General features: G+C 46.9%; 1 protein-coding gene across 2 annotated transcripts in view; it reads left to right on the plus strand.

The window, feature by feature from the left end:
* The first annotated feature begins 3162 nt into the window (after window positions 1-3162).
* WIPI1 (WD repeat domain, phosphoinositide interacting 1) overlaps window positions 3163-16012 on the plus strand; it is a 28945-nt gene continuing 16095 nt past the window's right edge. Inside the window, exons 1-4 of one of the 2 annotated variants that reach the window (XM_081162116.1) lie at window positions 3163-3342; window positions 7272-7354; window positions 8813-8982; window positions 14529-14625. In XM_081162116.1, the coding sequence (XP_081018242.1) occupies window positions 3263-3342; window positions 7272-7354; window positions 8813-8982; window positions 14529-14625 (430 nt within the window). In that variant the 5' untranslated portion in view covers window positions 3163-3262. Of the gene's footprint in view, window positions 3343-6374; window positions 6431-7271; window positions 7355-8812; window positions 8983-14528; window positions 14626-16012 lie in introns of those variants that run through there. The other variant, XM_081162117.1, reaches the window with a different exon arrangement.

Here is a 16012-nt window from a genome sequence, read left to right on the forward strand (position 1 = left end):
CCCGAGTATCTTTTGCTTCCGTTGTTTAGCAGTGACGTGCCTGTCCCGAGAATGAGGAAGGATTAGCAGCCATAAGCCCCACGTTCAAACTGGGAGCTTCCACTCCCATGGAACCTAGCATTAGGCCTAGGGCTTAAAAAACAAAGCAAAAACTCAGCCTGACATTAAATGAATTCAGCGCCTCTAAATTTAGTTATAACCGTTCCCTTGGCTTTTTATATATGAATGGGCATCTGGGAATTTTTGTTTGAGGGTAGAGCCCCTCAAAGAGGCTGTTGACGCCTTTAGCAGAGGCCACAAACTGGCCCTCCACAGACCACATCCAGCCAGCTGATGTATTGAGTTTGGCCCGCATGGTGTTTTTTTAAAATAAGAATTGTCAACATTTTAAATTTTTACATAAACCTATAGGTTTATATAAAATACACATCGATTTATATATAGGTTCCCATAAAAGAAATACAGATTTCTATAAATATAAGTTTATGTAAAAATATAGATTTCTGTACTGTCTTGGGGAAAAAATAAAACCAGACGAGGCAGCCCTGAGATGTTATTTCCACTTGCGTGGTGGTGGACGGTGGACCATGGACCCAGCAGGAGACATACCAGGGGCAAGGGGATCATTCACAGGAAGGGTGGGGCTGGGAAGATGACCCGTTTCCTTCCATATCTGCCTCTCTAGTCCTGAACCTCGATTCCAATGAACAGTCCGTTCTGCTATTGCAGCATGTCTGAAACTAAATGCCTCTTCCTAAATACCTGCCCAAATATCTGAAAGCAGCACCATGGGCCGCCCTTTTCCTAACCACGGAATCAGCTTTAGCTCTTCCTTCCTCTTGCCTGCCACTCCCCATTCCCCATCTGTCACCATGTCCTGTGGTTTGGGCTCTCAAAGCTCCACTGCGCAGTAAGATAGCTGCCAGCGACACGGGCACTTAAAGCCTAGCTAGCGTGAACTGAGGTACACTATGAGCGAAAAAGACGCTGGATTTTAAATCCTTAGGCAATCATCATCATCATCATCAATCTAAACTAGCTAATTAATAATTTTACATTGATTGCCTGTTAAGATGATATTTTTGACGTCTTGGGTTAAATTTTAAAATGTTAGAATGTACTTCCCCATTTCTTTTTACCCTTTTTAACGTGGCTTCTAGAGAATTTTAAATTACACATGAGGTTCACATCAGTGGCTCACATTAACTTTCTATTGGATAGCAGTGACTCAAAATATCTCCGGTGTAGAGGTGCCGATTATCGCTAGATGGCAGTCATATTACAAGATATAAATGTATCAAATCAACATGCTATACGTCTTAAATTTATACAATGTTACATGTCAAATATATTTCAATTTTAAAAATACCTCTTGAGTTTGTCCTAATCTATCTGACCCTGCTGGCATCCAATAGCCTAGTAGTCTCTCACATCCTAGAATTTCACATTAGTCTAGCCCCCCCTCCCCACCTTCTAATCTGTTTTGCACACCCTGGCTGAGTTTATCTGCCTACAACACTGCTTTTATCATTAAACAGTCCGGCACAAAAACTAACACCAGCTCCCGATTCTACCCCATAAAGTCCAAACTCTTGGACTTTAAGTATACTTTGAATAACAACCTCCACTTAAAAAACCTATCGGGCACCTCGTGTAATCCTCTCAGCAACCTAGCACCTAGCCTGCCAGACTCTCGGTTTCCTAAATAGAATAGGAAGCATATGCTTAAGCTGGGAGGGAGAGGGGCTGCACCTTTGATCTGAGAGGTTACAAAGATGATGCCGTTAAAGCATCCAAACAGCAGCTCTTTCCACTTAGGATGGTTTATTTAACACCTCGCAATCAACCAAAGAGCAATCACACACACTGTGGATCTATGAGATGAACTATTTTTACATCAGCTGAGAGAAGAAACTGCTATATTTGCATTTCAGGAAACCAAAACTGGAAACCCAACCTTCTGCTTAAGTGAAAGAAGCCTCTTCTCTCATCCATTCTATGTCCAGGTTCCATAGATAGCTTTGTCACAAGATAGATAAATTTGAATTATACCAATTTGAAATGCTGTGGCATAACAATAATTAAAATACCATTTCGTCTCAAAATTTGAAAAGCATGAATTAAAAATCCACCAGAAGTTAAATAAAGCCAAAGCTAGCAGAGCTAATAGAGCTAATGATTCTTGACATCTGAGCTAGTGGTATTTCTACACGGCAACATGTATTTAGCTTGGGAATAGAGACCCTTTGTCATCTCAAATTATGAGTTTTGACTTGTATATTCAAGGCTTCATAAAATACACCATCCTATACATATTTTCCTTCATTTTTTTCAGCTACAGATCAAATAGGTTTTATCAAATGCTGCCTAGCAGAGCCATTTGGTGAATGGATCTTGAAATCAGACAAAGCCACATCCTACCACTTATTGTGTTACTTTGGACAGATGGTTTAGCAGCTCTGGGCTTCAGTTGCAGCATCTCTAAACTGGGCATACGTATACTTTCCTCACAAAGTTCTATCAGAATTCAACATGAGATAACACACATGCATACAGTGCTTGGCATGCAGCAATCCTCAACGGCAGTGCAATGGGGAGATAACTTATCTGTCTGGCCTTAGCACACTCATTCCAGAAACGTTTCTCAAAGCAGCTTGGAGACTCTACAAAAGGGTGGGGCTTTGGCGTCTAATGCTCTCTACTAATCCCTGTAAACTTAATAGACCAAGAGTGACACGTGACAGGGGAATGGGGTTGGGTAGGAAAGAGAGCGTCCGCCTGTCGCTTCTGCGGCCGCCGCCACGCAGATGCGGGACTGGAGCCAGCAGGTCCGGCCGCAGCTGCACCGGTTCTTCCTTTCTCCGGGCCGACGGGCGGCGCTGGCAATGAAAACACCACCACGTGGCCTGCAGCCTGTGCATCACACGCCTTCGCCCAATGGCGAGCCGCGTCCCGGAATCGGGGGCGGGCCTCTAGCAAGGCGGGCCCGCCCACAGCCGTCGCCAATTGGTCAAGGATGCCGGGCTGCATGGCCTCGTGACCAATAGCGGCTGAAGGTTAGGACCCCGTCCTCTCAGTGGCTCGGTTCCGCCTGACTGGCAGGAGAGGCGGGGCGAGGCCAGGAGGGGCGGGGCGAAGCGGGAACGGGGCGGGGCTGGGGCGGAGAGGGGCTGGCGACCCGGCCCGCGGAGCCGGCGCCAGCGGGCTGCTGAGGTGGCTGTCGCCGGGTCGGCGTTTGCGGCTCCCCCGGGTCGAGCCCCCCATGGAGGCCGAGGCCGCGGACGGCCCCCCGGGCGGGGTCGAAGCGGCGCTCAGCTGCTTCTCTTTCAACCAGGACTGCACGTAAGCCGCGGAGCCCGCCTGGCCGGGAAGCGGGGGACGGAAAGTCGCGACCAGGGGTGTTGTCCTGTCCGCAACTTGGAGCGAGAGAGGCGCGGGCCTGCGCCCCGAGAGGCCGCCGGCGGGAGGGTCGGCGGCTGCCCGCCCCCGGCTCGCGTCTAGGCGGCCGCCTCCGCCCGCGCCCCTCCCCCAGCAGGGGCTCGGGCGCCCCCTACCCGCGCTCGGGCCGCGAGCCCGGAGGGGCCGGCCGCGGGCGAAGGGGGGCGTCAGCCGGCGGAGTAGGGCTGGGGAAAGCTCGGGAATGGGGGTGCGGTGGGCACCGGAGCGGGGGGTCTGGGGAAAGAAGGGGCCGAGACCAAAACAAAGGAGAGGGGAGGGGAGGAAAGGGGAGGGGCAGCTGCGAGTTGACCCCCGGCGGCGGTAGCAGCGGCCCGGGAAGATGGGCGTCCAGGAAAAACTTTCCCATTTGTCCTTGAGCATCTCAACGTGGCATCTGGGCAGGGCCTCGGGCGGAGCGGCAGCCTATCCCCGCCGCGCGCCCGGCCCGGGCCCCGGCCCCGGCCCCGGCCCCGGCCCCGGCCCCGCGGGCGCGGGGCAGCCGCTCCGCCCGCCGCGCCCGGCGGGAGCCTGGCCGGTCCCCTCGCCGAGCCCACGCAGCCCCCTCGGCCCGGCCGAGTCGCGCAGGCCGAGCCCGCGAGCCCCGGCCCGGCCCCGGGCGGCTTTCCCCGCGGAGCAGGAGCTCCACCCTGTTGCTTTGTCGAGTGGATTTTGAATGTTTCACCTTGATGTTCACGTTTGGACCTTGGCCAGAGAGCTGGGATTTACCGACCTGTGTTTCAGGCATCTGGAGGATTCGGTCCCTTGGAAGCATGAGGGTTTTTTTGTTTTGTTTTTTGTGTGTTTATTTTCCCTTCCCCTCGTTCCGTGGCTTCGCTAGACGCCGGCCCGGGACCATATGGGATAACGTCCTTGGCATGCGCCCCCAGCGCATCGCGCGGGGACGACCTCTCCTGGGCTCCCACTTCCTGCTGTACCAGTTTCTGTTGTGTTCTGGTTTGGAGTCGGCTTCAGGCTTGTGCTTTTGGCCTGCGACTGGGCTATGCTAATATTGAACATTCAGTGGTGTAATTAAGGCCATCATGTACCATAAGCAACCCTGGCTTCCATTCCCTTTGTTTTTCTGCTTTTAAAAAAAACACCCAATGCCAAACAACAGTATGCCTTTTGTTCAAAACACTGTATGTGTAGTCTGGCGATCTGGTGGCCGGACAGCTTGGTTAGACGTGTGACTTTGAAGCTTGTCTTGACCACAACCCGCAATAAGAAATGTATATTACGACATCCCCAGTACCCATATACAAGTAATATCACTGAAAAAAAATTTTTAAAAAAATGAGTCACATAATGGTGTTTACCCTTATTATGGGCGATACCCTCTGCTGTTTTCTATTTCCTTTTTAAAAGCCATTTGTGACTCCCTGAATTGTTTTTAGGATTCACTCGCGGTTAAGACTCACAATTTACAAAAATGACAGTCTAGATTAAATTCTGATGTTTTGTAAGAAAAATTTTGCAAGAGGGGATGGCTGTTGAAATGCCTGGGTGTTTCCTTTCCGAAATGAACACAGGTTAAGGAGGGGAGTTAGTTTGCTTATTAGTAAATGGTCTAATTCCTGCTTTATAGCATTGTTTATTAGATTATTTTTTTAAATATTTTTTATTGATTTTAGAGGAAGAGGAAGTGAGAGGGAGAGAGAAACATTGAGGAGAGAGAGAAGCATTGAGGAGAGAAACATCCATCAGCTGCCTCCTGCACGCCCCCTACTGGGGATGGAGCCTGCCACCCTGTCCTGTGCCCTGACCTGGAATGGAACCGGTGACCTCTCAACCTCTTGGTGCTGGGAGGATGCTCAGCCAACTGAGCCACACCAGCCAGGGCTAGGTTATATTAATGTTAATCTTTATTCTACTTAAGTCCAGGCTTTCACGGCAACTGGACACGAATGTTATTTTCAAAACTGTCGGGTGCTTGGCAAGTTAATTTCCTTAGTCCCTACTGTTAGTTCTGTTTTCTTGGATAAAGGCTCTGCTGGGCAGCTCTGTTGTCACCTATAAATAAAAGTTTTTGTCACGGTCAGTTGTTTTGAGCCACAGAGGGTATGACACTGAATTTTAAATAACTCAAGCCCCTTACTGGGTACACTTAGGAGTATCAGTGTGTCTTTTTCTCTAAGCCGAGTCTGAGCCTGAGAGCTAGTATTTCTGGAGAAGGGGGGTGAAGATGGCTTATCTTTATGGGTCTCCTTCACTCACACTTCCTGCTTGGCTCTGTGCTGGACACTTTGGGTACATTTTTTCATTTGGTGATACATATTTACCTCAAACCCTATGCCTGTGAGGTGATGAGAATTTTTTTTTTTTTCTACAAAAAGGCCTTATGGATAAAATAAGGTTTTAGTCTACATTCTTTGATTCAGAGACTTTTGTAGCCAGTGATTAATCACTGAAAACATAACAATGACCAACCACACTGTCATTTTCTCATATGTAAAATTATTCTGTTCCAAGAGCAGGGCATATGTTTAAAAATTATTTTAAATTGCTAGATCTATTGGTTAATATTTTAAGACTCTAGTTACATTTTTTTGTTGTTGTTACTTGCAAGCTTTAGAAACCTGTTTACAACTGCATGTGTCTGTATTTATGTGGAAAAAATTACGAGAAAAAAATTAAAAACAGTAAACACTACAGAGCCTATTTGGAAGGTTTAAGATGCTGCTGGCTCACCTCGCCAGTAGCTGTCTGTCATCATTAAGGCTGTAGCTAAAGATGCCAAACCCACTGCTACTCTTAAGAAACATCTAACACACCAGCTAGCCTTGGGGCAGGCTGGAGGGCTAAGGGACAGAAGAGGCTACCTGGCTGATTATGAGTTGACTGTGTAGTCACCTGTCCCTGTGTCCCAAGGGAGAACAAATGTTTGGGTAGGAAAAAATTATATTCCAGAGAAAATCATGTGACCTTCTCTTTTTTAGGTGAGTGAAACAAGAGCTGTGGCCATCGGGCTTGTAGCAGTCAGCTGCTTATTTTAGTATGTGCTTCTCTGTGAAGAGCAAATCTCACCTTTGCATATACTTGTTTTAAATGAGGAAGTTGGACTAAGTTTTAGGTCCATGGAGGACGACTTTAAGGTCCCTTTCAGCTCGTACTTTAAGGTCCCTTTCCATTCTCCCAGGATGGAAGTGCTCAGGGTTAGACTGTTTATCCTGCCTGTCGTCATCACCCAGGTCTCGAGGGCAAAGCAGGAGAGAGCTGGAAGGGGATTCCTGGCTGCTGAACAAAAGGGACTCATTTGCTTTCATCCTGAGGCCAGAGAAACCGAGTTTCACATTCTGTCTTTATCTATGGGCTGAGAAGTGAAAAATTTTTTAAAAAAGCAACAACATTTTTCTTAGCCCCTGTTGCCCCAGATAAGTGTTTAGTTTTTGTTTGGTTTGCTGGTTTGTGGAATGTAAAAATGACTCACCTCTTGGTAAAGTACCTCTCGAATAACCAGAAGACCCCTAATTGTGATGGGGGTAGGACTATGGTGAATATTCCTACACATCCCATTTTTCCTATTTCTGCTCAGCTGGGAAAGCATAGTGTCTGGTAGGTTCATTTCTTTCGTTTTGATGGCAGAGCCCATGAAGTTTCAGGTCTCTCAGCCATTTTACATTTTTGTGTGTAGCTATCTTTGACCTTAACACACCTGCCCACCTGACAAGGTGTGCCTCACCAGTTAGAAAGTCCCCAAATATCGAAGCACCTGAGCATGTATGTTTATCTGTCCCCTGTGAGGTGAGAGGGAAAAGGGGTGTCTGTCTTCAGGCAGGTCTGTGGCTGGGATCCAGTACCTATTGTCATTCCCAGGCTCTCATTTTCTCCCACAGATCCCTAGCAATTGGAACCAAATCCGGTTATAAGCTGTTTTCTTTGAGTTCTGTGGAGCAACTGGACCAAGTCCATGGAAGCAGTAAGTGTGTGTGTGTGTGTGTGTGTGTGTGTGTGTGTGAGAGAGAGAGAGAGAGAGAGAGAGATTCCCAAGGATGTCAAATTCTCCCTCTAGACTTTAATCCATGCTACTCCTAAGCTTTCTGAATTTCCCTCCATTCACCACCAAACTCAAGTCAGTATTTTTCAGATTTAAATATAAATCAATGTCTCTGCTTGTTTTAAATAAAACCATAATGAAGCATTTAGTGAGATGTAGCAATAGCTTAGGTATCATTTTATATTAAGAAATCCTTTGTTAGAAACCGTACTGCTGACAGTTTTTCGTATACACATATGCACAGTCATCCGCTGTTATAACTGTCATACCCGAAGATCAGTTAGGATTTTCCCCCATTATATAGGCACTTTAGAATATTGGTAGCATTCATTGAGTCATGGAAGTATGTCCTTTGCTTTACTAAAGCAATACTCTCTTATTTAGATAGTCCATACTAAAGATGTTGGTGAATATTTACCAAAAAAATTCAACTTTAGAAATGTGACTTATTTTCCCAGGGTTCATATAGTAATAGTTTATGCTCTCACAATAGTGAAGGATACAGTCTCTGGATTTCCTGGAAAGAAAGTGGGTTGGTAAATAAAATATTGGGCTCCTCACTTATTTGTAAGATGTTCTTTTTATTATGCCATTTTCATGAATATAGGGTATCCCCCAAAATGTATACACCCACTTTGATAATTATAAAGGCAATGTTTATTAAAATACATTTCATTTTCAATATTAAGGTATCAGCTGTTAAAGTGTGTGTACATTTGTGGGGGACACCCTCTATTTTGCTCTATATCTGTCCTGTGTTTCCTATGGGACTTGCCCAAGAACAAGAAAGGCATGCATAGGGAAAGAGAGTTCTCCAGCTCTGGGCGCTCAGGAGGCTCACCGATGTACCTTTTTCCTGAGTACAGTAGTACTTCCCTGGTCATTACACGGACGTCCAGATGGCTTTCAATAGGAAATGGGTTCCAGAAAGGTCAGGGAACACAGCAAGATAGGGAGGAGTACAGAAATTTTTCTATTACTGTCCCCCATGGCAGACACCCTCTTAGCAACAGGGATAAGAATTCTGAAGGCAGAGGCTCCTGACAAAGCAGTCACTTCTTTGAAACCTCTCAGTGAGAAAAGGGTAGACTGAGATTGCCAAACCCCACTGTGTTTCATAGAGCAAACAGGGGCACCCCCAGGGCCCTGGAGGGGAGCTCTGGAAATTGACTCTGTGGTCACTAGCATCTTCTTTAGATACGTGAAAGGGCTTTGGAACTGTTACATTTGGAAGCAGTTAAAGCTTCCCCACGGGGAAGAATCATTGCAAATGCATGCTGATGGAGGGTGTCCAGTCGACAGGACCTAGAGGATGCCGGCTGGCTGGCTCAGCTCAGGAGAGGCTGGAGCCTGGGTAACCTCAGCTGCTTTCCCTCCCAGATGAGATCCCGGACGTCTACATCGTGGAGCGTCTCTTCTCCAGCAGCCTGGTGGTGGTGGTCAGTCACACAAAGCCGCGGCAGATGAATGTCTATCACTTCAAGAAGGGCACAGAGATCTGTAATTACAGCTACTCCAGCAACATCTTGTCCATAAGGCTGAACCGGCAGGTAAGTGGGGGGGATCCCTCTGGATTGCAAGGCTTCTGCTCATTGGGACCGAAGAGAAAAAAAGATACCCTTCAAGACAAATGTCTCTAGAACAAGCATCAGATTCTAAAGGGGATTTTCATACTCAGGTCTCGATATATTGGGCTCCTGTAAAGAGAGTCTACTCCATGCACTTGTCTCAGTGGTGGGTCCTCCTTGGTCCTCCTGCCTCCCCTGGGTGCAGGCTGGGTGCACCACTGAGGCTCTGAAACTCTCCCTGAGCTACTGCAGGGACACTTTCAACAGAGGAGCGCCTCTCTGCTTTGGGTCCCTGATGGTGCCATTTGTTGCAGATTGGTGGGAATGCCTCCCGAAATGAAGCTCCCAAGGATAAAGTGTGGTCCTCCTGGGTTGGATCTGAAGCCAGTCAGTAAAACTGCCCTGTGGGCCAGGGCCTCAGGCTTCCACTTTTCTTGCATCCAGCTAACCCTTGAAGATTTTTCTTGTAGTGTTTTCTTTGTTGAAGGATTATCCTTATCTCAAATATGCAGCACCTTCTCTTGAAAAATGTCAGTTCTTGTTAAATAAGTGTTTGAGGTATTAGCAGAGTTTCCTTTGAATTATTAGGTCTTAAGTCCTGGAAGGAGGGCAGGGGCTGTATCTGTTTTGTTCACTATTGTAAGACCTGGTAGAAAAGATAGTGCCTGGTAGAAACATGTTCCGTAAATATCTGTTTCCTGACTGCCTACAAAACAAACATGCATTCTCTGTATGACCATGCAGCTCTGTCTATTAGGAGGGTGGAGGTCGTGGCATTTGCCGAGGACAGTGTTTTCTTCCGTCTTTGTACCCAAACTATGAAGTGCTGATTAATTTTTTAAACAGATGAGACGAAGTGCTTTCTTAAGCCTATGGTAAGGAAGAGATTATTTCTTTGAGGTGATCAGCTATTTTGATTGACTCCACTTAAGCCTGAGAAATAAGATACTGGGATTTTTATAAGCAAAGAGGAGCCAGAGTAAAGAAGAAAATAAACCCGGGTTCTTAGCAAGGGAAGGAAAAGGCACTTTGAGAGTTTTCAACTTGAAGGCTTTAAGCCGCGTGCTTGGCTCAAGTGCTCTCTCTGAAATCTCCTGGGAGCGCCTTAAATTTTCTCGCAGAACTATTTTTTTTTCTTTGCCTAGAGTAGTAGCCTGTATGGGAACATTAACTATCCTTGTTCAGTAGCCGATTGTCTTTTTATGATTGTTTAGGCAAATGTCCTGTAAAGACCAGAACCCTCGAATCGTATCTATGGCATGTATCTGTGTAACTTCTCTCCCACTTGCTCTCCGATACTTTCATTAACAAGTGGGACAAGGGAGGGTTAGCCAGGCATCCGGGTCTGTTAACCTTTAGATGTCACTCCCCTCAATATAATACTCATTAACTTTAAGGCTCTTCTCCCCCACCTGCCAAAGGACATTAATGCACCTGCAACTACAATGGTACCTCGGTTTTTGAATGTACTCCGTTCCCGAAGACCCTTCGAGCTCTGAAACATTGGAAAACTGAGGGATTGACAGCCAACAACTAGGCCTCAGGATCTTGCCCTCACTGGAAGCCGCAGAGCATGTTCGATTTCCGAGGCCTGTTAGAAAACCAAAGCATTTCCTGCCAGGTTTACGGCATTTGTAACCCAAAATGCTCATCAACGGAGACCTTAGAAAACCGAGGCACCACTGTACTCGGCTATTAATGGCCAAGCTCATCTGAGCCCAGATGGAACAGGTGTCTCTAACGTTTCTGCACCTAAAAAGGTGACTTGGAACAGGTCTTGAAAGCTTTTGGGGTTTGCTTCCCTTAAAACGTTCAGGTTTGGGACTTAACAACTTGAGGTTTAGGCAACTCCTGCAGCCCCTCCCTGCCAGGTGGGGGAGGGGTCCCTTAAATACATAGAAAGGAAGAATATTTAGTAATTGTGACATTTTCCACTTTCAGTTGATGTGATTGCCCTGGTCCTTGATTGAGAAGATGTGTTTAAGGGAATAAAGGCAGTAAACTGGATGCATTTCGATATTCAAGCTTTACGGCTCTCTGGCCACCTGTTCTCAGCCTCTGGCTGGGGGATGAGGACCCTACAACAGATGCAGCATCTGCATCCAGCTTCTGAAGCTGAGTCTAGGTCTGTGCTGCTGAGTGCAGATGAAGGGAATTATTAAATTGTAAAACCTAGAAAAGTCAATGTAAGCCAAAGAGACAGGGAATGAGCTGAGGCTGAAAACTGATTGTTAAAGGAAGCATGTTCCCAGGCCCATACCCAGATTGTCACAGGAACTGGAGACAAAGTACCTCCTTTCCCTCCAATGTTTCCTTTCTGTTCTCCCACATAACTCTTGTCTGCAGCCAACAGGGGGTGACCTGAAATCCGGCCAAGTGGGCCGCAGGGCAGATGGTGCTGTCAGAGCTGGTGGGAAGACAAGCTAGCAGTGGGTGCCATTCCTGCAGGACTCATGTGTGGAGGACCCAGTGTGCTGGGAATTGGATGTGGGACTGGGAGGAAATACAAAAGACTATCAGAAACCTAAGAACATGAACAAGCATAGAGTAATGCAGTCCAAACCATAGTAAGTGTGCTGGCAAAAGACAGAAGGACGAGGGCAGTCAGAGAATATGTGCTCTGTGGAGAAACACTGATCTGTCATCAGTGTTGAGACCCTGTTAGAATCTTGTTGCCTCTCAGCACCCAGCCTCAGACCTGTGACCACAGAGCCTTCATTAACGTTAAGATGTTGACATTTTATTTTTCTGCTTAAAGTGTCGGTCTCCACTTTTCCGAGCTTCAAGGAGTCTTCTGGGAAAACAGTAAGGCAGTCTTTTCCTGTTGCTCTTTTGTAGTGTTTTAGGTACCTTCCTTTCCAAGTTTTGTTCCCTGGGATGAAAGGGTCTGGCCTGAGAACAGTGGTTCTCAAGCACAGGTGTGCGTCAGAATCCCCCAGGGCACCTGTTGAACAACCTCCTGAACCAGAAGCTCCAGGGGGAGCCCCGGCCTTGCCCCTTGGGTGCTCAGATCTGCATCCAAGTCTGAGAACCACTAGCTTCAAGGGCAGGGAGTCAGGTGTGTGCAGGGGTAGGAGGCGGCTGCTCGAAAGGCTGGACTTGAAGTGGAAGAGAAGAGAAGGGTCTCACAGCACTGGGGAGGGGCCCCCCCCAGGGAGTGGAGCCAAGCATGGGAGGGGGAGGGGTGTTCCATGAGGGCTGAAGGGCTTATCCGTTCCCTCTACTAGAGCTGGAGATAGTGCACAAAGGTAGGTCTGCAGAAGAATTCAGTGAAGTTAAAATCTGACCATTCATTGGAGAGGGGTAAATCAGAAGATTGGGTGACCCAGGGGGAGCAAAGAAACCCACCTCTATATAAGAGGGAGACTTGTTACGAACATTAAAAGGAGCCTATCTCCATACATTACAAACTCACAGCCAACATTATACTCAATGAGCAAAAACTACAAGTGTTTCCCCTAAGATGGGGAATGAGACAGGAATGTCTGCTTTCACTACTGTTATTTGACATAGTACTGGGAATCCCAGCCACAGCAATCAGACAAGCAAAAATAAAAGGCATCCACACTGGAAAGGAGGAAGTAAAACTATCATCATTTGCAGATGGCATGATACTGAATATAGAAAAGCCTAAAGACTCCACCAAAAAACTACTAGAACTGATCACTGAATTCAGTAAAGTAGCAGGATACAAAATAAAGCCAGAAATCAGTTGAGTTCTTATATACCAATAGTGAACTATCAAAAAGGGAAACTAAGAAAATCCCATTTATAATTGCATCAAAAAATAAAATAACTGAATAAACTTAACCAAGGATGTAAAAGACCTATACTTGGAAAAGTATAAGACACTGAAGAAAAAAGATTGAAGGATATATAAATAAGTGGAAGCATATACCTTGTTCATAGATAGAAGAATTAACATCATTAAAATGTCCATACTACCCAAAGCAATCTATAGATTCAGTGCAATCCCTTTCAAGATACCAGTGGCATATTTCACAGAACTAGAACAACTATTCCAAAAATTCATATGGAACCACAAAAGATCCCAAATAGCCACAGCAGTCTTGAGAAAGAAGAACAGAGTTGGAAGAATCATGCTACCTGGTATAAATCTATACTACAAGGCCATGGTAATCAAAACAGCATGGTACTGGCATAAAAACAAACAATCCAATTAAAAAATGGGCAAAGGACCTGAATAGACACTTCTCCAAAGAGGACCTACAGATGGCCAAGAGACATATGAAAAGATGTGCAGCGTCGCTCATCATCAGAGAGATGCAAATTAAAAACACAACACCTGCCAGAATGGCTGCCATCAATAAATCAGCACACAAGTGCTGGGGAGGGTGTGGGGAAAAGGGAGCCCTCGTGCACTGCTGGTGGGGATGCAGACTGGTGCAGCCACTGTGGAAAGCAGTATGGAGTTTCCTCAAAAGATTAAAAATGGAGCTGCCTTATGACCCAGCAATTCCACTTCTGGGAATATGTCCGAAGAAACCAGAAACACTGATTGGAAAGAACTTATGCCACCCCTGTTTCATTGCAGCATTATTTACAATAGCCAAGATTTGGAAGCAGCCCAAGTGTCCATTGGTAAATGAGTGGACAGAAAGGCTGTGGCACATTTACACCATGAAATACTACTTGGCTATAAAAAATGAAGGCAGTCTTACCCTTTGCGACAGCATGAATGGACCTGGAAAGCACTATGCTAAATGAAATAAGCCAGTCAGAGAAAGATAAGTACCTTAGGCTTTCACTTACATGTGGGATTGAATGAACAAAATAAACTAACAAGCAAAACAGAGACAGACTCATAGATAGCAGGCTGACAGCTGTCAGAGGGGAGGAGGGTTGCGGAGCTGGGTGAAAAAGGTGGAGGGATTAAGAAAAAACAACCACCAGCTCATAGACACAGACAACAGTGTGTTGGTTACCAGAGGGAAAGGTGGGTGGGGAGGTAGAGGAGGGTACAGGGGGATAAATGGTGAAGGAAGGAGACTTCACTTGGGGTGGTGAACACACAATGCAATATACAGGTGATGTGTTATAGAATCATACACCTGAAACCTGTATAATTACGTATTAACCAGTGTCATCCCAATAAATTCGATTTAAAAAGGGAAGCCTATCTGATGGAAATAGGAACCCAAAAGCTTGCCCCAAATTGCCCTAAACAGCAAAGGGAGGGATCCTGATCAGGAAGGGTTCAGAAATTGCCATTCTAAGGAGAAGGAAAACTAACCGCCCCCCCCCCCCCCAAAAAAAAATCTCAATTTCTAGGTGAAATTTCTAAAGGTCTTGTATTTTATGTTTCCATTCAGGTGGCTAGTGTGTGTGCGCGCACGCGTGTGTGTGTGCATGTGTGCATACATAAACATCTTCAAATCCATCATCCACATTTTTCCTCCATTAGACTCAGGACCAAGTTAGGACTTAAGGAACGATGGGTGATTTCTATGGGCTCGGTCCCTTCCGAGGCACCGGTCCAGTAGGCTGACGCGTCTGTGTGGTTGCAGAGGCTGCTGGTGTGCCTGGAGGAGTCCATCTACATCCACAACATTAAAGACATGAAGCTGCTGAAGACCATCCTGGATATTCCTGCAAACCCAACAGGTGAGCTCCCCGGATGAGACAGGCGACCCCTCCTCTCGCGTCCAGGTGCCCCTTTCACAAGCCCTATTCCCACCCAACTTGAGAACCTGAAGCGGTGTTTTTGCTTTAAAAGTGTTCGTGGTGTTTACCCCGCAGCTGTGTTTTAATGGTGGCAGGTTCAAGTACATCAGGCTGTGCATCCTGCAAGAGGCTGTGTGGCCCTCACGGCCACCCGACAGAAACTCCTTTCATCTGGGGTCCGCTCTCGGCAACTGTGCCAGGGCTTTTAAGGTAGACGCGTAGGAGGCTTCATGCATCTGATGCTGAGAGGTGTTTGCCCCTAATTATTTCCTGTGGTAGCTCAGCACAGAGTGGGCGTAATAATTAAAAGCAGGTTCTGACTTGGCGTGTCTACATGACTAGGAGAAACAGGAGCCGAGCCGCCGAGAGTATGTTCTGTTACGTTACAGAGACACGTCTACTTGGGGGATGTGCTGGAACACTGGATTTCACAAACTTCTCAGGGTGCGACGCTGTTGGATACGTTTCCCAGCTAAGAAGGGGAGTGGCTTGGATTTGTTAGACTGAAATAGCAGGTGGTGACATTGTCTGAATTCACTGAGCAAGGCGTACACGAGGACGAGGTCCTCCGTTGGGTGGCAGAGTGGGGAGTCGTCACACTGGAGTGGTTTGCGTCTCTAATGATTCAGTTCACAGGTGTAAATTGATTACAGTTCAGTATCATTAAGTGGCTGCTTCCGTTTCCTGTGGTTTCCCAGTCCTTTGACTGTCACTGAATTTTCAAGATCTGCATGGACCAACCCATGTCACGTAGACCCTGAGCCTTAGTTTCCTTTTCTGTAGAATGGGATGATAATACCCATCTTGAAGGACCGACCGAGAACTCAGTGAGATAATGTTTGGGAAAGCGACCAGCTCCCGCACGGCCGGCCACGCGGTAAATCTCTCCTGTGCCTCGTTCCCTCCTCTGCATCTCGGTTATGTAGATGGCCCTTTACTGATGACTTCAGTGCTTAAAACGTTTAGCCGTGACACGGTATTTTTAAAAGAACAAGGCCATCGAGGCCACTGTCAAGGCCTGTGAGATGACTTTAAAGCGTATTTCACAGAATGGAGGGTGGTGAGGGAGGGAGCCGTGGGGTTAAGTTGGGTGTTTTAGGGATGAGGGGTTGAACTAGTCTGGAAGAGGAACTGCTACTGAAGACGTACTGTGTGGCCACACTGGGCACCAGCAGGTACAGATATGGCAGCCACACACCAAGAACCCCAAATCTAGCCACACTGGTCCCTGAGACCATCTGCTCCGTGTGACGTATAGGGGCAGGACACATAGAGGTGGGACCCGGGGTGCGACTGGGGTGCGGGGAGTCGACAGGACCATGTGCCC

Source organism: Miniopterus schreibersii (assembly GCF_964146895.1).
Source record: "Miniopterus schreibersii genome assembly, chromosome: 16".
Taxonomy (NCBI): domain Eukaryota; kingdom Metazoa; phylum Chordata; class Mammalia; order Chiroptera; family Miniopteridae; genus Miniopterus; species Miniopterus schreibersii.